The sequence below is a fragment of the Bos indicus genome, chromosome 6, assembly GCF_029378745.1.
Source record: "Bos indicus isolate NIAB-ARS_2022 breed Sahiwal x Tharparkar chromosome 6, NIAB-ARS_B.indTharparkar_mat_pri_1.0, whole genome shotgun sequence".
NCBI lineage: Eukaryota > Metazoa > Chordata > Mammalia > Artiodactyla > Bovidae > Bos > Bos indicus.
This window is the reverse complement of record NC_091765.1, coordinates 20,005,610-20,032,366: the sequence shown is the minus strand read 5'-3', so window position 1 is coordinate 20,032,366 and position 26,757 is coordinate 20,005,610. Positions and strand designations below refer to the sequence as shown.

General features: G+C 39.8%; 1 protein-coding gene across 7 annotated transcripts in view; it reads left to right on the top strand.

Moving 5' to 3' along the window:
• The window catches only part of NPNT (nephronectin), an 80,773-nt gene that overhangs the window by 1,458 nt on the left and 52,558 nt on the right, over positions 1 to 26,757 (top strand). For 3 of the 7 annotated variants that reach the window (XM_019962349.2, XM_070791106.1, XM_070791108.1), the window contains exons 2-3: positions 1,435 to 1,535; positions 19,288 to 19,338. In XM_019962349.2, coding sequence (XP_019817908.2) covers positions 1,435 to 1,535; positions 19,288 to 19,338 — 152 coding nt within the window. Of the gene's footprint in view, positions 1 to 1,434; positions 1,536 to 19,287; positions 19,339 to 19,368; positions 19,744 to 26,757 lie in introns of those variants that run through there. The other 4 variants (XM_070791107.1, XM_070791109.1, XM_070791111.1 and 1 more) reach the window with 3 other exon arrangements.

Genomic DNA, 26,757 nt, shown 5'->3' with positions numbered 1-26,757 from the left:
TGCTTGGTTACTCCACCTCGGTGCTATTACAGACCAGACTTGCCCCGAGTGCCCATCGCTGCTGCTTAAGCAGAAAACAGGCAGCAGGAGCCAGGAGAGATTTTTAACTTGGGTCCCACCGCCACCCAGTCAGCCCTCATGCAATGACCCTCACCCCCGCCCCCGCGCAGCCCGAGAGACTGCCGCACCTGTTTTACCTGCAGTCTTGGAACGAATCAATTCCACGATTGATTGGCTTTCTTGTGCCTGGAAGGAACGGAGGGGAGCCAGTGGAGCGCTGGAGAGAAAAAGCGCAGCCGCTTGTTTATCACCTGGTCTCAGGAAATGTAAAGTTCGGGGTTATTTGTCCTTTGGGCTCGGGGGCAGAAGCGGGAGATGAAGGCAAGGGGAATGAAAAGATTAGTAAAGTTAAAAAAAAAAAAAAAAAAGTGGGTAGCGACCAGAGGCTGTTTTATTTTATTAAAGCAATGATTTCCTCACATTCGGATATCCTGTGCGTTTCTTGCACACATATTTGCAGCAAGAAATAATCAGATGACTATGCATAGATTTTCATGTAGTCTTAAAAATATCTAAAACAGACGATTAAAATATTGATCCTCTGGTGGAGGGGGTGGCGAGGAGAGTCGTCGAGGTAGGTGTGAATCTAAACAAGGAACCGATGTACCAAATAAGGTGTCAAAGTGGAATCTGGTTGGTAAATCGGATCCTGAAATCCAGTGTTTGCTTTAGTCCTTATTTATGTTAGAGAGGACGGTAACACGAATTGTTGATGCAGGAAGGAAAGTTTCAAACTACAAGGACACTTGAGATGTTAGCTACACTTTAAACTCTCCTTGGTTTAATTTAGTCTTCTTTCTCCAGTACGTTTTTTTTTTCTGAAACCTTTTTTTGCAGAAGAGTCATATCCCAAAAAGAGTTTTGTTCCATTTGATTTTGAGAAACCTCCCCTCTTTCTGCCCCTTCCCACAGGTACCCCCTTATACAAGGCAGACTTTTTTTTTTTTTTCTGCTTTGACATGTCTGATTTAATACTTTTCAGTTTACCATGAATCAGCCAAAACTGGCCTTCCCCTCAGTAACAGGTGTGGGCCTTTGAGGAATCTGTTTTATTTCAAACTTCAGAAACCATCCTGTGAGTGGCAGACTTGAGAATTCTTCATTTTAGCTGGTGCTATTTCCCTATAAGAAAGGATCTTCCCCTCCTTTTTCCCCTCAATTCTTGCGCTGTTGTATATATGTCTGTCTGATGTTTGAAATTAGATCATAGCAGAACCATTTCTCTGAAGGTGTTCTGTTGTTTAATTTCTTCAGGCATGAAAAGGATTCCTAGAAAATTGTTGGGTGCTATTAAAAAGTTTTTCTAAAGTACTGAGAAAATTATTTTTGATTTCAAGAGTGTCTTTATTTAATTTGCATCTTTTTGTTTGGTAGGTGGCCCAGGCAAATAGTGTCATCCATTGGCCTGTGTCGTTACGGTGGGAGGATTGACTGCTGCTGGGGCTGGGCCCGCCGGCCCTGGGGACAGTGTCAGCGTGAGTATCAGCCGGGGACGCCAGCATCTGTGGGGGGCGGGCTGTCCACTGTCAGTCATGGCTTCACTGTGCACATCGGAGGGCTCCTTACTGAGCAAGGCTTCCTGGTGTGGTTCTGACGTGGGAGTTGCCCCTGACCTCTTACTCTGCCCCCTTCCAACCGGAATCCCCCCTACTAAAGTAAGGTGCCAGTTTTGTTATTCCCAGAGGTACCTAAGACGCCCATTTTAGCATTTGTCCTAGGGATCTCCAGCTCTTGTTTTCCCATCAGGCTTACTCTTTGCTGTGGGCTGTGAGATGGGGGTAAGATAATGAGTCTAGACTGTATTTACACTAAATAAACTCTGAACCTTACAGCACTTGTAAATTCCTTGCCATAGCTGTTGTATAAAGTGGCCTATTTGTAAATCTTTTTTTTTTTTTTGAAGTGAGATTGTATTGACTGGATTCTAAATGGACCACCCAGTATAATCAAATAGCACTTAAAAAAAATCATTTTGAAGTTCTATGAGTAGTCAACATCATGTAATAAGTGCCAAATCAGAACACTGATTTTTTTTACCTTTTCCATAATCACAAATGGATATTTTACTGGTAGAAATCAGAGCCACACCCCAGAAGTTTGAGAAATTCATTCCCCCTTTTTTATCTACATCTTAAAATTTTATCTTTCCCAATTGCCCTAACAAAAAAATTCACAAAACATTCAAGTAAATTTCTGCCATATCTTTGGATCCCTAGATTGGTATGTCTGGTTAGATGGTGGAACTGAGTTGATTTCGATGTATTCCATTGTTTTTAACAGTAATTAAAAAGGGGCTTAGAGAAATATGGAAGGGTGGTTAAAAAGGCTGGAGTTGCAAAGGGAGGAGCCTGCCTTAGAGAAGTGTTGGCAAGGTGAGGAATCAGGTAAATTTCAGTTTGGAAAGCTAGGCATTTCTTAGTTATTTCAGTCTTTGGGGATGTCTGCCCCTAACTTTGTGAAAGAGGGAGAGTAACAGCCCTGGGTTGACGTCTCTGGTTAGGGAGGAAAAGGGAAAGGGGACTCATGGTTGTTTGCCCGTTCCTTGCAAGCCACTGGGTCAGACTTGTTGCACAGCTGGGTCACTGCTGCGTTTATTAAAGGCAGATGGTGGTAACTCCAGTTTTTGGTAAACAAAAGAACCAGGTAAAGCTTCTGTGCCCCTACTGGTTGGTCTGTTTCACGTTGTTTTTAAGGGAAGATGGTCAGAGAGAAGAGTGGTACCTGATGGACTGTAGTCTATGGTGCCATTTATGCCACTGGGGCAGAGGTGTTTGCACAGCTGGAGGCCACAGGTGTGGAATGTGAAGCTCAGTCAGGTGTTGTTAAGCGAAAGGTGAAGAGAGGACTCTTCCCTTGACCCAGTCAATATACACACCTCTCCTGAATAAAAGATAAGTAGCTTCTTGGCAGGAAGGAAGGTAGTTTCCACCTCCTTCATTGCCTTTGTTTTCTGAACACCGCCAAAGCGAGTGTTGCAGCACTGTGGGGTGTGCACAGGCCCCCAGCCCCACCCAGGACAAGGCTGCCTGGCAGAGCGCACTGGAGTGCACCTCCCATGAAGGCAGCGTGCCAGGGCAGTCGGCAGAGGCAAGTGGGAGGATATTTGCACTCTGCCAGCTGTGCTTAAAGAATTTTGAGGAGAAAACTCTCTTAGAGGTTCATCAGCTGTGGAATTCCCCCAGAAAGAGCTGTTTTATGTCTCTTTATCTTGGAATTAAATTTGCTCTGATACACACTGCCTTGGCAGTTCTGAATTTGAATGAGTCTAAAGACCTTTGAAGAGTCCGGTGGTATGACAAAATCTAAACATCCAAGTGATTGCCTGGCATTTCATTTTCTGTGCAGTAGTTTTCCCAGCAGATACGGGACACTCTAATTTTCTGTACCTTCATTTTGTTTCTGAAAGACCGCACAAGCAGTCAAATATAGTATTTGATAGTATTTATCTTTTCTTTCTTGCATTGGATCCGAGGAAGCTGCAACGTGGCATGAGTTACTTATTGAAATGGTGATAAATGCTTTAAGGTGATCCTTCACAAATCCCAGTGTATCTTAGATTTGACGAAAATTTGAGAGGCAGCATAATGGAGGAAATGTGGACTCTGGAGCTAGACTCCCTGGGTTTAAACTAGTTCCACCACCTATTAGCTGTGTGACCTTTAACAGATCATTCAGTCCCTCTCTGCTCTGTTTTGCTCATCTCTAAAATGGATCTAAAATAGTACAATACCTCCTAGGACCGTAACAGAGTTGAAGTAAATTATCATTTGTAAAGCATAGAAAACTACTCCAGGTATACCCTATTATGTGTGTCTGGTGAAATTAAATATAAAGGAATGCTGGTGTTGACACAGTGTTGTGGGATGGGTCCTTATGTGCCATTAGACTCTTTGTTCTTTATACCGCCTATGTTTTTTAAAAAATGGTTCTGAGATTCTCTTTGTTGCAGTAAAATACAATGCCTTCAGAAAGGGCCAGATGGATCTTTACCGATGGATGCTTCCTTGCCTGTGTTTTATTTTTGCAGAATCTCAGATGGTCCCAGCATCTTTTACCAGTTCAGAGATCCCTCTGTCTTTGTTTTGCTATAAACAGGTAGAGGAATGTGCATGTTGGGGGTGAGTCTGCTCAAAGTGGGAGTGAACAGCACCAAAAAGAGGCTTGTCGGGGACAGAAGGAAAACTCCTGATGGGTTTTAAAGAAAGCTTTTGTGAAATTTAAACCCTTGTCACTATATTTATTCGAGGAAAAGAGACTTGCTATTCTTTAACAGTTACATCTGGTAATGGATTACCTATAAAAATTCCGAACAGCTGCTGGGAAATTTAATGTGAAAAATGTTTTTGCCTTTCTGACCCTTGTATAATCTCAGAGTCCCTTTCCCATGAGGAGCGTTCTCCCTTCCTCAACAAGGTGCCCTGGGTCTCGTTTTTCTGAATGATTCACTTTGAAATTTTCCTTCACATCAGCCCAGCAAAGCAAAAGGGAGAAATTCCCTCCTGCGTACAGTACCTCCCAATTTATCCCTTAGGAAAGGTGTAAGTTGGGGGAGATCTCACAGGCTAGAGCACTGACCCTGTGATGTCTGTTCCATTTGGTTGAGCACATGTGAGATGTTTTGACTCAATATTTATGTGAGTCGAGTATATGTATTTACCCAAAAGATTTTTGTATTTCACTGAAATACAATGAAGTGAAGTGTATACAATGAAGTGAAAATGTATTTCATTTTCACTTGTTGCCCACCTTTTCATGGACGATTCACCTGGCATGGGGCTTGCATTGCTCAGCCTGCAAGTCCAGCCACAGTTCCGCCAGACCTCCCGTCCTTTCCTCTGGGACTAAGAAAGGAGGGACCAGAGATGCTCCCCAGCAGGCACAGGAACCATCCTGCATCCTGCCCATGCCACCCAACACTTCCACCTGGCCGGGGAAAGCACGCCCTGTTCCAGATATGGTTACGTTTTCACTGCGCTTTCAGAGGTCATACCTGTATCTTCCTTCTATCCTTTGACTCTTTGTTTCGTATTCTTGACTCAAACGGATCTCTACATGTTGAGGATTCAGAATTGGAGTTTCTAATTACCTGTCTTGGACTTTACCTTTATTGACTATTGATATAACTCTGGACTGGAAAAGGGAGGTTTCCTAGTATGTTTGCAGCACACCGGATGGGTCTATGTTTACAGAACGCAGCACGTTAATCACTCAGAGGATCACAAACTACTTGTTACTTGCTTTGTAGTTATTCTGCTTCACTTCCTTAACTTCCCCATCGTGTTAATGAGACATTTCAATTACTTTAACAATTTCTCTGCTCCTAACAAGTGGAGATCTCAGTAATAAAGATTTCTTGGTGTTTCTCTGATTTTAAAAAGCCATGCATGCCATGGAAACAGTTCTTAACTAAAAGCACAAGACAATTTGAGACGACTGAGTGGAGTTCTGACGTTTGCACCTGATTGGTGATTTAACATTTCTCAGCGGCACTTTCCCAGTTTACCAGTGGATTCTAAGGTGCCCTGCAGCTCTAAATCCCACCTGAGAACTTCCTTTTTTTTTTTAAAGTATACAGGACCTAGACATTGCATTTCTGTATGGTTGTTTCTCTGTTTCCTGGGAGGTTTGGCTCTCTCTGTGGCTGTAACAATAGTGTTTCTGTCGAAAGCACTTTGTAAAGGTGTGAAGAAAAATTCAAAATGCAACTAGTTCTAGTTTTCAACAAAGCTATTAAGTTTCTGAGTTCTTTGGCTGTCCTTGAGCAATTATTCTTAAGACCAGGAAAAACTGTAGGAATTTTGTTATGTTTCTTTGGAGATTTTGGTGAGAAATAAAACCCACACCTAAAGTTTGATTTTACTTTACTAGTTCTAAACCTCATTTCCTCCTACCGTCCCCCGCCCCGAAGTTAGTAAAGGCTGCTGCTGCTGCTGCTAAGTCGCTTCAGTCGTGTCTGACTCTGTGCGACCCCATAGATGGCAGCCCACCAGGCTCCCCCATCCCTGGGATTCTCCAGGTAAGAACACCGGAGTGGGTTGCCATTTCCTTCTCCAATGCATGAAAGTGAAAAGTGAAAGTGTAGTCACTCAGTCATGTCCAACTCTTAGCGACCCCATAGACTGCAGCCTACCAGGCTCCTCCATCCATGGGATTTTCCAGGCAAGAATACTGGAGTGGGGTGCCATTGCCTTCTCCTAGTAAAGGCTACAACTGTACAATTGCCATGTAAAGTGAAAATTCTGGATTCTTAAAAGTGCTTGATAAACTTACAGGTTAGTTCAAGGACTAACTCAAGGACTGAGAAACAGTAATTCATTCTGAAACTGTTTTGGAGTTGTACCTCCAATAATTTCATTTGGATAATATGCGTTATGGCTAATGATCGTGGATCACTAGAAAGAATGATGAGGAAATTATTGAATGTATTATTGCTGTATGTCAAATGAAATGGTTATTAGTTGAAGCAGAAAATTTTAATACAGTAAATGAAACACTTAAAATTCATATTTTATTCCTCATTCACATCTGGTTTCAGAAATCCAGCCTCATAAAAGGAACATGATTTGTTCATTTTCGCTCCCTATGTTAGTCATTGATTTCATGTCCCTAGTCACAAAATACATAGATTACACCCTTCTTGGATTATTTGGATTTTGAATCCTTTTTTAAAATAAGAGTAAACGAGAAATACCGGAAGTGATTTTGAAGGCCACCTCTAGTGTTCCCACACTGTTCCTAGTGAGTGCCTTTCCCTTAGTAGTGAACAGCTATGGCAGCCTGCACTGGACATGAATCAGCGTTTTATGGATGAAGCAGTTTTCTATACCCATACAACTGTATGCATCCCACCAGGAGTGGCTGGGAATCTCAAGGCGGGCTGTGCTGCTCAGAGCCGTGTTGAAGACTGCCAGCAGGTCCTGGGCCAGCTTAATGGAGTTGAGCATGCTTCACTGTCTTAATGTTTATCAGCTTCCTCCTCTAATCTTGGGGTGAGAATGCAAAATGTCATGGTTTATTTTTGGAGGTAGGAATAAATGCTAGACTGTGGACCATCTTATAACTACTTTCAGCACTCAATCTGAATTTCCACATCCTTAGGAAGTAGTCTTCAAGATAAACCAAACCACCCACTTTCCATGAAAAGGTTATTTAAGAATGGCATGTACTTTGGGTAACTTCAGGTGGTCCTGGAATGTAGATTCCACACCAAAATCAACGCTGAAGAAGTTTGACTCTTTCACATAGGTAGTTTTGGAGGATGAGTCTTCTTGCAAGTCAAGGTTCAGAGAAATTACCTTGTTCGTTCATTCTTTCCCTTGATTAGAACTGATCTTTATATCTTACTATTACTAATTTCCTTAGAGGGCCCAGTATTCATGCCTGGAGAATCCCCTGGACACAGCCTGCAGGCTGCAGTCCGAAGGGTTGCACAAAGTTGGACCCGACTGAAGCAACTTAGCGTGCTCCTAAGATCCCCATTTCAGTTAATCTGGGCGGGTCTTAACGTTTATAGACCAAAAATGTTAGCACTTCTCAGCCTGGGATATCAGGTCAAGTGAAAGGAAGCACTTTAGTGGCTGGAATTTCAGCTGCTTCGTCTGCCCTCAAATACCTGCCACATGGAGATGCTGCCTGAAAGCATATGCACCTCTGGTCCCAAGGAGCCGCTTCGGGCCCAGAAACGACACTGTTTCCTCCTTCGAAATTTTTTGATAAGCTTTGAAAAATGTAGGTGTACTCCTCACCCTCCCCTCCTGTGGCAATTGTAATGGTGGTTTTCAGATGTAGAGTTCATGTTATCTGCGTTTTCAGTCAATTGAACCAACCGCATGCATTTAAAATGACAATCCAGTGATGCTGAGTGATTCTGCAGTTTCCTTCGGTGAATAATGGAAGATATCCACAGGGGAGATGAAAGGGAAGAGGAGGAGCATTCTTAGCCTTAGTTCTCATTACTTCCCACTCCCCTAACTATAGTGGATATTTTTGTCTCTCTCCCAGCAATTTTGTGCAGGTTTAAAATTTTTTCCCACTAATTTTTTAAAAAAATATATTTTATTTTATAAGAGTGTGTTCAGGTCCTTAAATACCCCTTGTTAGACAATATTACCAGGTTTTTGTATACTTTTCAGAAATATCTTACATATTTGTGGGCAAACTCCTGTATATCTCCACACCTACCTCTTTGATGCAAATGAAAGCATGCTATATACCCCATTTACCTTCTTAAAAATGCATCTTGAGGGTCTTTCTTTATCATCAGTACATGAAGCAATTGATCATTTTTTAATGAATGTGTAGTATTCCACCATTGGAGAAGGCAATGGCACCCCACTCCAGTACTCTTGCCTGGAAAATCCCATGGACGGAGGAGCCTGGTGGGCTGCAGTCCATGGGGTTGTGAAGAGTCGGACACGACTGAGCGACTTCACTTTCACTTTTCACCTTCATGCATTGGAAAAGGAAATGGCAACCCACTCCAGTGTTCTTGCCTGGAGAATCCCAGGGACGGGGGAGCCTGGTGGGCTGCCGTCTGTGGGGTCGCACAGAGTTGGACACGACTGAAGTGATTTAGCATTAATATTCCACCATATGACTATGTTATAATTGATTAATCAAAATTCTTCCTGTTCATAAAGTAATGGCATGAAGTAAACCTAGTCTGTACCTTCTTTTTTCATATAATACTACATTTTGGAGGCTAGTTTTTATCAATTCATGTAAGCCTGACCCATTCTTCTAAATATGGATTGCCATATTATTGTTCAGTTGCTGAGTCGTGTCCAACTCTTTGCAATCCTATGAACAGCAGCGCTTCAGGCTTCCCTGTCCTTCACTATCTTCTGGAGTTTGCTCAGACTCATGTCCATTGAGTCAGTGATGCTATCTAACCATCTCATCCTCTGCCATCCCCTTTTCCTCCTGCCCTTAATCTGTCCTAGCATCCGATCTTTTCCAGTGAATCAGCTCTTTGCATTAGATGGCCAAAGTATTTGGAGCTTCATCTTCAGCATCAGTCCTTGCAATGAATATCCAGGGTTTATTTCCTTTAGGATTGACTGGTTTGATCTCCTTGCTATCCAAGGGACTCTCCAGAGTTTTCTCCAACACCACAGTTCAGAAGCATCAATTCTTCAGCCTTCTTCATGGGCCAACTCTCACATCCATACATGACTACTGGAAAAACAACAGCTTTGACTAGATGGACCTTTGTTGGCAAAGTAATCTCAGCTTTTGGACACACTGTCTAGGTTGGTCATGTTTTTCTTCCAAGAAGCAAGCATCTTTTAATTTCATGGCTGCAGTCACCATCTACAGTGATTTTGGAGCCCAAGAAAATAAAGTCTGTCACTGTTTCCACTTTTTCCCCATCTATTTGCTATGAAGTGATGGAATCAGATGCCATGATCTTAGTTTTTGGAATGTTGAGTTTTAAGCCAACTTTTTCACTCTTTTCTTTCACCCTCATCAAGAGACTCTTTAGTTCCTCTTTGCTTTCTGCCATTAGAGTGATACATTTTCATATCTGAGGTTGTTGATATTTCTCCCAGGAATTCCAACTTGTGATTCATTCAACCCAGCATTTTACATGATGTACTCTGCATATAAGTTATATAAGCAGAATGACAATATACAGCCTTGATGTAATCCTTTCCCAGTTTGGGGCCAGTCTGTTGTTCCATGTCTGGTTCTAACTGTTGCTTCTAGTCCTACATATACGTTTCTCAAGAGACAGGTAAGGTGGTCTGGTATTCCATCTCTTTAAGAATTCCCAAGGTTTGTTGTAATCGACATCAAAGGCTTTAGCATAGTCAATGAAGCAGAAGTAGGTTTTTTTAATTCTCTTGCTCTTTCTATGATCCAGTGAATGTTGGCAATTTGACCTCTGGTTCCTCTGCCTCTTCTAAATTCAGCTTATACATCTGGAAGTTCTCAGTTCACATACTGTTGAAGCCTCGCTGGAAAGATTTTGAGCATGACCTTGCTAGCATGTGAAATGAGCGCAATTGTACATTCTTTGGCATTGCTTTTCTTTGGGACTGGAAGGAAAACTGACCCTTTCCAGTCCTGTGGCCACTGGTGAGTTTTCCAAATTTGATGTATTGAGTGCAGCATTTTAACGGCACCACCTTTTAGGATTTGAAATAGCTCAGCTGGAATTCCATCACCTCTACTAGCTTTGTTCATAGTGATGCTTCCTAAGGCCCACTTGACTTCACACGCCAGGATGTCTGGCTCTAAGTGAGTGATCACACCATCATGGTTATCTGGGTCATAAAGATATTTTTTCTACAGTTCTTCTGTGTATTCTTGCCACCTCTTCTTAATATCTTCTGCTTCTGTTAGGTCCTCGCCATTTCTGTCCTTTATTGTGCCCATCTTTGCATGAAATGTTCCCTTAGCATCTCTAATTTTCCTGAAGAGATCTCTAGTCTTTCCCATTCTATTGTTTTCCTCTATTTCTTTGTATTGTTCACTTAAGAAGGCTTTCTTATCTCTCTTTGCTATTCCCTGAAATTCTGCATTCAGTTGGGGATATCTTTTCCTTTCTCCTTTACCTTTTGCTTCTCTTCTTTTCTCAGCTATTTCTAAGGCCTCTACAGACAGCCACATTGCCTTCTTGCATTGCTTTTTCTTGGGGATAGTTTTGGTCACCACCTCCTGTACAATATTGCAAACCTTGGTCCATAGTTATTCAGGCACTCTATCAGATCTAATCCCTTGAATCAATTTGTCATTTATACTGTATAATCATAAGGGATTTGATTTAGGCCATACCTGAATGGTCTAATGGTTTTCCCTACTTTCTTGAATTTAAGCCTGAATTTTGCAATAAGGAACTGATGATCTGAGCCACAGTCAGCTCCAGATCTTGTTTTTTGCTGACTGTGTAGAGCTTCTCTATCTTTGGCTGCAAAGAATATAATCAGTCTGATTTTGGTATTAACCATCTGGTGGTGTTTTCCTATGACTAGTGCGTTCTCTTGACAAAACTCTGTTAGCCTTTGCCCTTCTTCATTTTGTACTCCAAGGGCAAACTTGCCTTTTATTCTAGGTATCTCTTGACTTCTCACTTTGGCATTCCAGTCCCCTGTGATGAAAAGGACATCTTCTTTTTTGGTGTTAGTTCTAGAAGGTCTTATAGGTTTTCATAGAACGGATCAACTTCAGCTTCTTTGAAATAAGAAGGCATAGACTTTTTCTATGAAGAAGTGGGTGGTAGGGGCATAGACTTGGATTACTGTGATGTTGCATGGTTTGCCTTGGAAACAAACCAATATCATTCTGTTGTTTTCCAAGATTGCACCCAAGTACTGCATTTCAGACTCTCTTGTTGACTATGAGGGCTACTCCATTTCTTCTAAGGGATTTTTGCCCACAGTAGTAGGTATAATGGTCATCTAATTTAAATTCCTCCATTCCACTGGAGAAAGGAATGGAAAACCATTTCAGTATTCTTGCCTTGAGAACCCCATGAACAGTATGAAAAGGCATATGACACCAGAAGATGAGCCCCTCAGGTTGGTAGGTGTCCAGTATGCTACTGAGGAAGAGTGGAGAAATAGCTCCCGAAAGAAGGAAGAGTCTGGGCTAAAGCTGAAATGCTGCTCAGCTGTGGACATGCCTGGTGGTGAAAGTCAAGTTTGATGCTGTAAAGAACAATATTGCATAGGAACCTGGAATTTTAGGTCTATGAACCAAGGTAAATTGGATGTGGATGCACCATAATTAATTTTAAATTAATTAATTAAAAAACCCCCTGTTTATGTATATTTAGATGGTCTTCAGTGCTTTGTTTTTACAAAATAAGCCGTAGTGAATATCTTTACATATTCATCATCACTATTGTATACATACAGATGTGGGGGAATTGGAGAGTCATTCTGTTTTTATGTAAGTACAGTTACTAAATAGCTCTCATTTTATTTTTTTATAAAATTTCTTGTATAAAACATGTAACTTAAAGGAGATTAAGTCATGGATAATATTACTGAGCGTAAACCTTCCATTCAGTCACTTTCTATTTTGGGCTCCTTAGAAGATACCTTAAAAGACAAGCAGAATGGATTTATTTCTATGGTTTTATGTCCTACCTTGTTTGGAAGAGGATGTGGTTTCCAGGAACGAGTGCCTTAAAATAGGAAAATAGAATTAACAAAGTCTAGAGGAAGAAAAAAGGGTAGAACAAAATGTAAGATGGGAGGAGAGTTAATAAATGCAGACACGTAAGCCATAGGAGTCAAATTCTGTTGTACAATTTGGCTCTTAGTTTTTCCTAGCCAAAGAGAAAAGGGAATTTTCATTGCTCATATAATTCTTCTTGTTTGTTAGGGAAGAAGCAAGCCCGTTATTTGGGGGAAATTATGGCTTTTACCACATACAGTTCTGAAAGACTTTCATGTGGTATTTAGAGAAGAGGGGTGAATGATGGAGTGGAAGGGGCCACAGCAACATTTTTACCATGAAATAGTGGTGGTTTTGTGAAGCTGTTCCAAAAAAGAAGGCCAGCCTAAGATGAGGCCTTTACTCGAGAAGTGCAGTTCGTAGAAAACTGTTCTATATGCAGCTTAAGAAACATACACACTGAGCTGTCCATTTTTTTTCTTTCTTTCTTTTTAAATAAAACAAAGATGAATATTTTTAATGATAAAAGGTACAATGTATGAAGAAGATAGACATCATAAACCATTAGACACCTAACAACAAAGGAACAAAAGATACATACAGCAAAAGTCAGAAGAAATTAGGGGAAAAGAAGAGTATATGATCAGAGTAAGACACATTAACATTTCTCCGAATATTTTATCAGGTACAGAAAAAATAAGAATAGGAGCATCTTGAATGATGTCATTAATAATTTAAACATAATAGATTTCTATTTATATTAATTTATATTAATCTTATATCTTACACAAATATATTTAAAATTTTGTTTCTCATATGTTGTTATTAGATGTCCATGGGACATTTAGAAAAACTGGCAAAAAGATACACATTACTAAATTTTAAAAAGTAGAATTCTTTCCTTTTTTTGTGTGTTTGTTTGCCTTAGCATGAATAGAATGCTAGATTTCTAATTTAAAAAATAAGTATGCAACAGGCAACAAAGTTTTACTGCATAGCGCAGGGAATATAGTCAATACCTTGTAATAACCTATAATGGAAAATAATTTAAAAAAAAAATATATATGGTATAATTTGAGTCACACACTGAGCTTTCTGATGGCTCAGCTTGATTCATTTCAGAACATCTGGCAGCAATGGGTTAACTATGGGATTTTGGATGGACTAATTGGATGAACCAATTAGATTTTGGTTAGACCAGACAGTTTCAAGTTAGGATCTCTAACAATGTCAGGTTTTCTGTAATATTAATTAAAAGCTAACCATATATCTTTACTTTTTTAGCCCATGTATTTTAAGATCAGTCAGCAGTTGATGGAGTTGGTACCTAGAGGCACTGGGAATGGAATACAGATAGATGTCTCCTAGGATCCAGTATCGGAGAAGGCAATGGCACCCCACTCCAGTATTCTTGCCTGGAAAATCCCATGGACGGAGGAGCCTGGTAGGCTGCAGTCCATGGGGTCGCTAAGAGTCGGATACAACTGAGCGGCTTCACTTTCACTTTTCACTTTCATGCATTGGAGAAGGAAATGGCAACCCACTCCAGTGTTCTTGCATGGAGAATCCCAGGGACGGGGGAGCCTGGTGGGCTGCCGTCTATGGGGTCGCACAGAGTCGGACACAACTGAAGCGACAGCACCAGCAGCAGCAGCAGCAGGATCCAGTATAAAGAGGCTCTGCAAAGAAATCAGTGGGAGAATTTTTTTGTATCAATTTTAATGAGTTATTATTTTTGTATTCATTGAACATCAGTGTGAAAGTCATTATCATTTTGTATGTACTTTCTCCTTTTTGTGCAAATTATGACTTGGCATAAGTGGTGAGGCATGAACGCATCATTTATCCTACTTATGCTGTAACATGGAATAAGGGCCAGTGAGCCAAGAAACAACAAAATCTTTGACCAGTGTTCATTTCCCCAAAGCTCCTGATTGTTATACATGTGCAGAGGAGCCAAGATGACTCTTAGTTTTTATTTTAGTTCACCTGGATCTCATGGAAGGCTGCTTTAAATAAGCTACTTAGACCTGAATAGACTCAAAGCAGGGTCTCAGGTCACCATCCAGACATAAACTTAACTTCACTGGGGCCTGAGGAAAGCCTGCCTGGCCTTCCCAGGTGGGGCTAGTGGTAAAGAACCTGCCTGCCAGTGCAGGAGACATAAGAGATGTGGGTTTGATCCCTGGGTCAAGAAGATCCTGTGGAGGAGGAAATGGCAACCCACTCCAGTATTCTTGCCTGGGAAATCCCATGGACAGAGGAGCCTGGCGGGCTACAGTCCATGGGGTCACAAAGAGTCAGACACAACTGAAGTGACTTAGCACACACACACATGAGGAAAGGCTAATTCTCAGGCACTCCTGAAGCTCCAGTGGCACTGGAACCTGAAACTCTGGGACACATGTGCCCAGGAGAATCACTCTGTCTCTCTCTCAAAAAAGAAGAGGACTCACCATGAATCCTGAGAGGGCACCAATCCAGTAAGTCCCCCATCTCTTTAGGAGAAACACAGAAAGGGGTTTTGAATGCCTCTCCTCAAAGATCAGCACCAACCGAGAATCTAACCTGTCCAAAAATTGCCACCTTGTATCAACCTGGAGGGGAGCCAAGGCGTTTACATTGCCAGGGCCAAGATCTTACACTTCTTTGTGGGGATTAATAAATGATCAGTTCTCAAAGAATTAAGCAAAGATAATTTGGCTTGAAAAAATTTAAAAGTGGTATCAATCACTGCCCGTAGCAAAATACTGTTCAGTTCAGTTCAGTTCAGTCGCTCAATCGTTTCCGACTCTTTGCGACCCCATGAATTGCAGCAGGCCAGGCCTCCCTGTCCATCACCAACTCATTAGCATAGGCTTAATGGGATTGACAGTGTATCCCTGGAAATTGACCAGAGCAAACTGGTTGCAAAATATGAATCTAGTTACTTAAAAACTGGTGCATTGCAAGGTACAGAGTTCAGTTAAGTAATGTCAAATATAAAGAAGCTTGTGCATTTTAAATTATATTTAGTGCATTTTAATGCACTAAAGCTTCATTTAAAATTTTCCAGTTTTACCACTCAAGTTACTGCTAGTGCCTAATTCAGATAATTATGGTCATAATATAATTACTAATAAAATTCCTAACAAAGCCAGCATAAAGGAATACATTATAGCCTAGATGTGATAAAGTATTATTATATGTTAAAATAATGTCAGATACCCATGTGTTATTACATATTCTTTCATAAATATTCTCAAGAATTGTAGTTTTACCTTAGCCTATGAAGCACAAGTCAATTTGTTATTTTTATCTGATTGAAGCAAAAAGAGCTATGAATAATTAAGTTGGCTTCTTAGCTTTATTGTAGTTGATTTTGTAGAAGAAACAGTTTTATTTTTAATTATATTTAGCTAGAAGCCCTCATTTTTTTTTTTGCCATATTTAACCAAAGGCTGGAGACAGTCTTCATAGGTACTAGATGCCAGGGAAATACAAGTTAAGACTAAAGATTTGCTGTAGATGATTCAAATGAGGGTATTCTAGAGTCAAATAAAATTTAAAACTGAACATTTAATTTGGTCAATATGTCTTTAACTGTCCTGTAGATTAACGATATAAATTCTCCAAATCTGACATTGTTTTCCTATTATGACATCATTAAATCACAAGGTTAAAGTTGTCTTTTGTAAATATTACTGACTTATTCTCAAGTTTTAGGAACTATGTCATCACAGTTAAAATTTGCACTGATGTACACAAATGAAGAAACTAATATTTTTGGATTTATGCTTAACTTTGCTGAAAACAATGCTGTTTTATAAAACTTTAGCCTTGTTTTCATAGATCAGAGTTTTCAAACTCAGTTTCTATGAAAAATCCTTAAACGGTCAGAGAAACTAACTAGCACAGAAACTAACTCCTAGGATAGACTTTCTGAATATAGCTTCATGCCACCCAAAATATTTTTCTAAAGCCTTTGTGACCTCCTGTTTTCTTTCACTGTTAAGGTTTTGTAGGTACTTGAAATCTACTGTCCAAATGCTTTCATGCCAACAAATAGCAAGTAATAGAAAAACACAAATTGCAGCTTACATGTATTTTTTTAATATACATGGGTTAGGGTACATGATTTTATATAATTTACTATGGCGATAGTTTCTACTAGATAAATTGTCCTAAGTTCATCTGATTACATAAATATTTCATGGTGTTTCATATTGATAAGGTTAGTTTCAAGTTCTTTTGTCCCTTAGATTGTTTTTAAATCACTGATGAATTAAAAAGTTCATTACATCTTTGTGTATGGTCCAAAATTAAGATATCCCCCTGCATAGCTTATTTCCTAATTAAGGCAGAATTGTGGGGTTTTTTTGTTTTGTTTTTTAAGCAATTAAAAGGGGGGAGAAAAGGGGTGGGGCGGGGATAAAAAAAAATAAATAAAATAAAAGGGGGGAGAAAATACAAAATTATGAAGAGATAATTTGTAGATTTGTTAAATGTTCTGTTCTCTAATCTTGTGTTGAGGTTTGATGAATTTTGTAACTTAAATACTTATAAAAGAGTGGAAAGATTCCAGATTGTTACTCAAAATTCTATTCATGGGATCTGTTGTCTTGGATGTTGCTTTAATAAACATGCAGAGTTGGAGAGTTGTCTATAAATAGTGTTTCCTGGGCCAATATTAACTTTTTTGACAATGAGAGATACATGAAATTTTGGGTTGGGACATAGAGAACATCTTAGAGTTACTGCTTTTTTCAGCTGGAGATTAGGGTTGGAAGATAGAGGTGCAAAGTCTGGGAGGACCAGTCCCTTTCATCTGGGAGCCTGGATTTATCGCCTTGAAGGAAGTGCGTGTATCATGCTTCAGAGGCTGTGTGATGATACACCATAAGATAGGGATCCCTTTGGATAATACAGAGGCTCAATTCCTTTGGGTTTCTTATCCCTTATTTTCCCTAACTCTGTCCAGGGCCCAGAATGGACTCCAAATCTGTGACCTGTGTTTAGCAGGCAAGAAAAGACATCCCCAAATTGTTTAGCTTCTCTGGTTTATGTTAGTTACAATTTTATAAAGTCATCAGAGTGCTTACGATGTTTAAGGATGCCTAATAATCACGGAGACCTGTCTGTAAAGTCACAGTGTCACTGGGAACCCTCAGGTGAACTGAAGCAGTGGTCTGGGGCAAGTCTCAGGAGAGATTTCTGCAGTTGAGAATTCTCACTGGGTGGCTTGGAGCTGGCAAAATTGCATGTGTTAAACACTATGGCTTTTTATAGTGGCTGTTGGAAAACTGATCATCAGGAGAAAATGGACAGGCGTTTCTATATTATGTGCTACGAATGAATCCTATTTTAGTGCTTTTCACTGTGGGGTTTATACCACACAAAAAATACATGTAGGGCATTTTTATTTTGGCAGCTTTCACAAAAATTGTGGTGATGGTTGCCTATGAACATTTCCTTACACATCATTAGAGAATAGATTACAGAAACTTCCTGGAAATAATTACTCCAAGTTTAACATTGCTTTGATTTAAAATGCAGTTTTGTATAGTTTTAAAATGCAAATTTTAGAATATGGGACCTCGGCTAAAATTTCATTCTGGAAGTCTTATTTAATGGGTGTAGATACCAATACCATAAAACTTGCTAAATCTATGCGTGTCAACACTGATTTAAGTGAAGTAGGAGAAATGTGACCCAACTAAGATATTATGAGACAAAAATAAACTATACAGAACTGTTTGGCTGCTTGATACTAACATAACTAGTTAGAAAATAATGATGTTTGCTATTCTTTATTAGCTTATTTCACCTTTATTTTAAATCATTTAAGATTTTTTCTTGATAGATTATTCAAAATTGACATTTAAAGAGTATTAAAGAAACAGTATCCTTTTATATTTTTCCTTCTCATACATAACCATAGTCCTGGTTTTCCTTAATATGTGATCCAGAATATAATTTGCAATTTATGCTTCGATATATTTTCAGCTTTTTGCTTAGATTGTGCCTGATATATTTCATTATTTTAAGAAATGTATCAAGATCAGGAGTTCTTTTAAACTTAGGAACAATAACAAAAACAACATGCTAACTTGTAAACCCAATGAACATGAAAATGATACTCTAAAAAGCAAATGTTATGTGTGCCTTTAAAAGTATAAAACAATCATTCTGGATCGATAAACTGCTACTTTGAGTCAAATTGGACTTACAGTTTTTTTCTTCTGATACTACCCCAAAGAAGGCTCTATTCACCTTGCTTTAAATTATACAAACAAATAACACAAATGGACAGTTAAAGTGAATATTTTATGCTTTAAAGAAGACTAATATTTTATGCTATAAAGGCATGATCCAAAAGAGAAGTAATAAAATCATCTCTTCCCTTACCTCTAGGATTTCTAGGCTGGTCGAACCCTGACCATTACTAGTAGTGTTTCAAGTTTCTTCCATTTACTTTCATTATACTGGGTTATTTGTATCTTCGAGTGAAATGGCTGAGCTTTCCCTCTAATTCCTGTTGCTATTGACAACCAAAGCAGCCATGCAAGAAGAAAATGCTGTGGAAGGAAAAGAAAAAAAAACCTTAATATTCCCTTCTCAAAGTTGGAGAGAAAAGGGAAACACAGTATGTAAGAAACAGGTAAGTAAAAAAAATATCAATTTAAAAAACTACCAGCCTTGGTTACTAATTGATCAAAAGTTTTAATTTTTTTTCAGATATTTTGTCCAATACTCATTTAAATAAAAGGATACTGTCTCTTGGAACCAAACATTAATATTCTGAAGATTAAAAATTGGACTGGAAGGTACAATGTCGTTGAGGTCTGAAATATTTTAATTTAGAATTTGAACTATGAAAGAATAGCACAACTTCAATTATTGGTTAATATTTTTGTTACAGAATGTTTTTTAATGACAAAATGGTGACTAAAATATTACTATTTTGAACATGTCCTAGATTTTTTTTGTTTGTTTCAGAAAAGCACTGAAAGTTGCAAATATGTAAGTCTCCGGGAATGTAACAAGTTGATAAATACCCAAGTCCAGCCTCCTTACAGAGAAAAGATCTGGAATTTCTTTTTTTGGACATTTGTTTTGCAGCTTTCTACGTCTTAAGGCAGAGAATAGCCAGGATAAGGTGCCAGCTCAAAGGTTAGATGAACATTTTTTTTGAAATAATTTCAGCTAATCTATGTCTTGAAAGGCATACTTCTAAATAATAACTTTGTAAAGTTATTAATAAAACTTAACACTAGTTGTGTTCTTGAGTTGCTTTTTGGGGGGAAGCTGTATTCCTTAGAGATGTGTTTATTCTGTTCATAATTTTGTTTTCAGTTCTTACATTAAACTTTTCCATTTCAGTTTATAATTCCTTTCTTCTGTTTTACGAATCTAATAAATTGACCTCCATTCTAACCTAAAGGACAGTTTATATTTTTAATACTTAAAGAAGCAAAAAAAAAAAAAAAATCCACCAAATGAAATTACTAACACCATCCTATCATTAACCTGAGGGAATTGTGTCTCGTATTCATTAATTCTCCATGGAAAAATCAGGTAAGAAATATTTTTATTGTATAGCATATGTAAGATGTTGTACTAGCACCTAGGAGTGTTCATGCTATGATTTTGGTGCATAAGGAATTTCTTGTTTTAAATATTTTTGAAAATGAACAATGTCACCTGACAAATCATCCTTATGATACTTAACTGGAAATTTTTGGTGAAATATGTGTAATTCTGTTTTATGGATTTGGTACCAAAAAGACAATGTACTTTATATTTTTACATGTCAGAGAAAGTGTCTTTAAGGGGAGATTTTAATAAAACCATTTGGGAACAAGCTTGATAGTTATAGAAATAAATGTTAAGACTTTTTCTGTTCAGAGAGACTTAAAAAATCAAAGCATGTGTATCTTTTATTTACTGTCAGCTATAGGATTAACTATCAGAGCTATGGCTGAAGTTAAGGAGTCAGTGCCAAAGAATATAATTTGGGTTTTGTCCCCAACACATGTGGGTTCAGGACTCTTTCCTGTGACTCACCAACTATGACATACTGCTGCTGCTAAGTCGCTTCAGTCGTGTCCGACTCTGTGCGACCCCATGGACTGCAGCCTACCAGCCTTCTCTGTCCATGGGATTCTTCAGGCAAGAACACTGGAGTGGGTTGCCATTTCCTTCTCCAGTGCATGGAAGTGAAAAGTGAAAGTGAAGTCGCTCAGTCGTGTCTGACTCTAAGCGACCCCATGGACTGCAGCCTACCAGGCTCCTCCATCCACGGGATTTTCCAGGCAAGAGTACTGGAGTGGGGTGCCATTGCCTTCTCCCATGACATACTAGATATTTTATTTAAGTTTTCTGAGCCACGGTTTCCTAATCTTTAAACCTACTGGCAGGATTGTTGCTGGCCATAAGGAGAAAGCCTCCTTCTCATGAAGAACAGTTCTTGATAAGTGTTTGAACTTTGAAATGGTGTTTTACCAGGGTCCATGATAGCATCCTTGGTATATAGCATGTTTTAAATTACATTTTGTTTACCATGCCCATCATTTGGAAATAATCCATTGGAAATAGTAGAAAATTTCTCAAATTATTCATGTCTAAAGTAAAAATTGTCATTGGATAACTGCCTGTGCTTCTGAACCATTTCTTTTCCACTTCTTTAATAACATCCATTTGCAGATGTCAGAATGAGGTACGGTTTTGGTTACCTAGCCCAGGAAAAAGGAACTGGAAGAATTGAATTGTAGAATTACATGTAGAATTACTTAGAGATTTATTTGACACACATTTGAGAACTTACTAAAGGTAAGGAGCTAAGTTAAGGGCTGGGAGAGAGACCTTTAGTAAAAGTTTAATCCAAGTTTAGTAAAACATGGACTCTTGCTTAGGAGGAGCTGATTTGATAAGTGAAGTGAAGCCGCTCAGTCCTGTCTGACTCTTTGCATCCCCATGGACTGTAACCTATCAAGCTCCTCAGTCCATGGGATTTTCCAGGCAAGAGTGCTGGAGTGGATTGCCATTTCCTCCTCCAGGGGATCTTCCCAACCCAGGAATCGAACCCAGGTCTCCCCCATTGCAGGCAGATGCTTTACCGTCTGAGCCACCAGGGAAGCCCTTCGATAAGATGGTTGTCTCTTATTCCTTCCTGGATTCTAAAGTAGGCAAGAGTTAGGGATTAAAGAGCTGAGGCTGTTTAGAGGAAGAACTACTTCTGCCAGAGTGGAGCAGGGAAGATTTCACAGACTCAGTGGGCTTCAGGTGATTCATTCATTCAGTAGCTACATACTGAGGGCTATCCCCTGTCTCATTCTGGGCCAACCACTGCAGACATCAGTAAGATGAAGCTACAGGCATTGATGTCATTCCCTGTCCATGTGGAAGGCCTGCAGATGAAGACAGTATTGGATGAGAGGTGTGTTTTGATGCAGGTGTGCTTTGAGATAAGCACTGTGAAAGCCCATCACAGTGGGCAGTGTCCCAGCCAAGAGTGATGGGCTGGTGGCCCAGCTGTATCCTCAGGGTTAAGTCAAGTGAAGGACACCGGGCCAGATAAAAAAATACACTGAAGCCTCAGAAGCCAGAGTTAGGGGCACATCCCAGGAAATGTAAGAACCTTCATCTGGGCATTGGGGTGTGTGTTTGAAGGGTTTGTGATGACAGATGCTGTGGGAGAGGGAGAAATGAGCTGACTTGCAGAAGGCCTTTGATGGCATCTTAGAGTAGTGTTTAACCCAGGGCTGTAGAGGAGCATTGTGTATATTTTAAGCAGGGGAATTACCCAATCAGATTTATATTTCAGAAGTTATAAGCTCGTTCTAATGGGTCAGCATTCTTGCCTGAAAAATCCCATGGAGAGAAGGAGCCTGATGGGCTACAGTCCATGGAGTTGCAAAGAGTCGGACACGGCTAAGCATACACGCATGCAGCGGGTCCAATCTAGCATACAGGTGAATGTAGTTTTGCTCACAGAGAGCTTGAACGTTTTTTAAAATAGGTTCCAGTGTTTCCAAGGAAAAGTTATCAGGCTTTGTTAATAAATCAGTCGCTCCTCTTGCTACAAGGAATTGGTGGGCTGGAGTTGCCTGGTGCTGCCCTGTTGGATGAAGCAGGCACTCCCATAGGACTCACTGCTTCAGGACAGACGCCAGGATCTGTAGGCACTTGGGTTCTGGGGCCACTCGCTGAACATTTTGCTGGTTGGCAATTAAGAGAGAGCCTTTTGAGGCTCAGGGCTAGAGGCTGTTACAGTAAACCTGGCGAGACATCCGAGTTTTATCTTAAGCGACACTGGTGGGAGCAGAGAAAAATAGGGATTGACGGATAATAAAAAGAAAGGATGGAGGGGTGAATATTAGGACAGGGGCGGGGAGTTCAGTCTTCCTGGTCAGACCCGGCTGTTACCAGACCTGTGTTTTTGAGAAACTTACCTGACCTTTCTGGGAAATAGCTTCTTTTTTGGTAAAATATAGATAAGAACTCAACCTTATAGGGTTTTTTTTTTTTTTTTTTATGAAGATCAAATGAAAAAATGTGAAGCACTTGGTTTAGTAATTATTTTTTCACATTCGGTGAAATGATAGCAGATGGTGTGAGAATGGTGTGAGGAAGATAGAATCAAGGACGATGCCCGGGTTTCTGATGTGTGATTTGGTGGAGAAAGTTCAGGGGATGACCTCAGCGTTGGATGTGACATTGATGAAGTTCTTGTGAGACTCAGAAGTGGAGAGATGTGATACGTGGGTGGATTCCAGGCCTAGAGCTCCAGGGCGGGTCTGAGTGGGGCACCAGCTGGGGTTGATTGAATGATCTCTTCACCTCTGTCCTGCTCGCACCTTCTTTCCCCACCATCACCTTCAGTCAACATTAATAATCCTCACAACTTCCTCCATAGAAGAATAACATTAAACATATCCGAGGAATGTGGGAGAGGGAAAATACTGTATTGCATGTGGGCTGAAATGTTCTCTTGACAGTTTTCGGTTCTTGACAAAGTTTCTTTCCAGTTTACCATTTTGGCCTTTAGCCAAAAGAAATGAGTAATTCAACATTTGTTTATATCAAGGGCTGAAAAAGAGAACCACTCTCTTAAAACATTCTATCTTTCTTCCCCTTTTGGTTAACTTTTTCTGTATCCCATCACTATCGCTTTTAATTCTAAGCAGATACTCAAAGTGAATTGTTGTTAGGAACGAACAGCCACACTTGTGTGCGTGTGTGTGCATGTGTGTGTGTGCATACGTGCTTAGTCTCTCAGTCATGTCTGACTCTTTGTGACCCTTTGGACTGTAGCCTGCCAGGCTCTTCGGCCCATAGGATTTTCCAGGCAAGAATGTTGGAGTGGGCTGCCATTTCCTACTGCAGGCGATTTTCCTGACCTGGGGATCGAACCCACAATCTCCTGTGGCTTCTGTATTGCAGATAGATTCTTCACCAGCTGATCCATTGGGGAAGCCCACACGCATGTTAGAAGTGTATGTTCTTTCTTATTAGAACATACTGTGACTCAGCCCTGCCTCGGGTCCTGGCTCAGATGCTGCCTTCACTCTGCATTCCTGACTTTAGTGACAGGAAGTCTTCTCTTTCTCTACACTGAGTTATAATGCTGGCGTGGCACCTGTCTCATCCTGCTCTACGTTGGGATTATTTGTGGTTCTATATCATTTGTTCTGCTAGACTGTTAGTTCTATGAATCTGGGGACTGTGTCTTATACCTCTTTAGCTCAGTCAGTACTTTGAAGGTATAAGGACCAGGCACTTCTATATAAAAGAAATAAAAAATGTGAACATGATGTAATATTGCTAAGCAGATTGTAGTTTTAGGAAAGACAGTTTACTGAGGAAATAACTGTATTTAATTTGTCTGCCTTTCTTATGACCTTACCACATATTGTATAAAAGATCTTAACACTTGAGGAAGGTTCTTAAATCAATGTACACGCTTGAAAACACATAAAGCATTGTCTGATTGTGACATCTACTTCTTACAATCGACTGATTGTTTGCCATTATGGATGGAATACTGTTTCTTTGAGTATGAGAGTCTTTAAGCTGGTGATTGCCTTATCTTAGAAGGACTCTCTTTTGCCTTGTGGACACAATCACAGTGGGCTACCCTTGTGCTGCCAGACCCTCTGCTGCTTCTTGCGCCTCTGGCTTTGCTTATGCTGGTTGTTCTGAAAAGACCCTTCACCCATCCACATGGTGAATTCCTATTCATCTTTTAAGATTCAGTTCACATTTCCTCTTGCAAGCCTTTCCTGACATTTTCCCTACTCCTGCCTGCCTGCTGAGAAATTCTTTCTTCTATATTCTTTTAACACCTTGTACACCTGTCATGCCTGTCTTTGTTAGGAGACTGTGTGAAATTTCAGAGCAGATACTGTGTATTTAAAGAGCTCAAAGTCTAGAGAAGGAGCTAGGTAAGAATAATACTTGTGATACTATAGGATGGTGTGTGTGTGTGTGAATCACACATACATATATATATATAATTTATGGCAGAGTTATGCACAGAGGTTTATGAAGGTGCTGAGGAGGGCCCCAAAATCAGAATTAAGGGCTAAAGCAAATATTATTTAAGCTGAGTATTGAAACTGTCTAGATGTTAGTCCAGCAAACAAAGGGAAGAACAGCAGTCTGTGTAAAAGCGTGGGAGTATTGGAGTATGTGATTTCCTGGGAACTACCATTAGTTGGTCTGTTTGTGGATATGACCGGAGAGGAGACTGGTGGGATAGGCAGGAGTCAGATTGTGAAATGTGGTGTTGAATGCCGTACAAAAAGTTAGAACCAGCGTGATGAGCTCCAAGTAAACATGAAGGGGAGTCAGTGAGTGTGTGGGGAGAATGGCATGGTGAAATCATGGTGAAGCCTGTTTTTAGTGAGGTCCCTCTAACAGCAGATGATACCTGACTTGAAGTCCACAATCCTGGAGGCAGCAAGACCCTTGTGCCACCACTTATTTAAGCAATCCCTTTTTGATGGACATTTGTTTCCAAGTTTCTGTGTAAGGTCCTCCATCAGATAAATTTGGAACAATTAGTGAAGTAATGCTTTCCTTTAAAAAAAAAAGTGAGCCGCACTGACAAAATGCTTCACATCCTGCATTTCTGTGTACAGTCACAAAGTTGGTTCCATCTTAAAATGGTTAATAAATGGCTCAACTCATTCTCCTTTAAACGTAAGGATTTTGGTCACTGAAGGAAGTGGTGATGGTTAGTTTAACACTTTCTGGCCTTTTTTTGATGATTGCTCAGTACCCCTATTCAAAATTAGAGCATCATCTCCTTAGCCAAAACAAATATAATTTTCACCTAATATGTCTCTCATCATTGCTTGCTTGCTTGTGTGCTCAGTCATGTCCGACTCCTTGCAATTCCACAGACTGTAGCCCGACCACACTCCTGTGTCCATGGAATTTTTCAGGCAAGAATACTGGAGTGGGTTGCCATTTCCTACTCCAGGGGATCTTCCCAATCCAGGGATTGAACCTGAATCTCTTATATCTCCTACATTAAGGGGTGGATTCTTTACCACTGCGCCACCTGGAAGTCTGTGTTTCATCATAATCTCAACGAATTCTTACATTATGCTATCGGTGTTTTATAAGTTTCTTTTTTTGAAAGAAATCTGTTAGCACTATTTCCTTTCCAAAACCTTTTCTGACTCCCTTAAACCTATGTAATTGACCGCTTCCTCTCCTGTATCCTCTACATATATCTGTTATTAAGATATCTTTGCTTACTTCTCTCTCTCCTTACTAGACTTCCTAGTTGAGGGTGAGGACTTGACCTCTTACTGATTTTATTATCCCTAGTCCTTAATACAGTTTCTTAGACACTGTAGCAATTCGTCTTTGTTGTTCTTATAATTCTGTTTATAGATATTTTTTTTTGAGCTCTTACTGTGAAGTGGGTACTGTTCTAAGTACTTTATTTGGATTTTCTCATTCAATCATCCCCATAAACCTATGGGTAAACTCTATATGCACCCTGTTGGCTTACTACTTTTTAAGTAAAAAATGGCAGTGCTGACATTTTCCTCTGGTTCAACCTGTAGTCTTCATTTCAGAGCAGAGAGAGCTGTATACTCTGCATAGGTGAACCTGGGACCCAGGGCTCTGACTCCAGCACGTGTTCCTTACCCCTTCTCTAGAGTGCACTAAGTACACTGAAGCCCACAAGTTAAGAAATATTTGTCAGAGTAATTCAGTAATATTTGTCAAGGTATGCATATCATACTACATTTGTTTATACATTTTTCCCCATTTTTGTACTTGAAAAATTTCAAGTCTACACAGGAGTTGAAAGTATAGCAACAGTAAATAGCCATGTACTTTTCATGTACAATTGTTAACATATTACAGATTTGCAGGTATGCTACATACACTCTTTCCCCTCCCTTTCTCTCTCCCCACCCCTATCTGCGCGCACACACACAATTAGTGAGCCATTGGAAAGTAACCTAGATATAATGGCTCTTTGTACTTACATACTTTAGCATGCATGCCATGTCACACTTAAATTTAACATAGGTACAATAATAGTATGTAGCAAACAGTCCATGA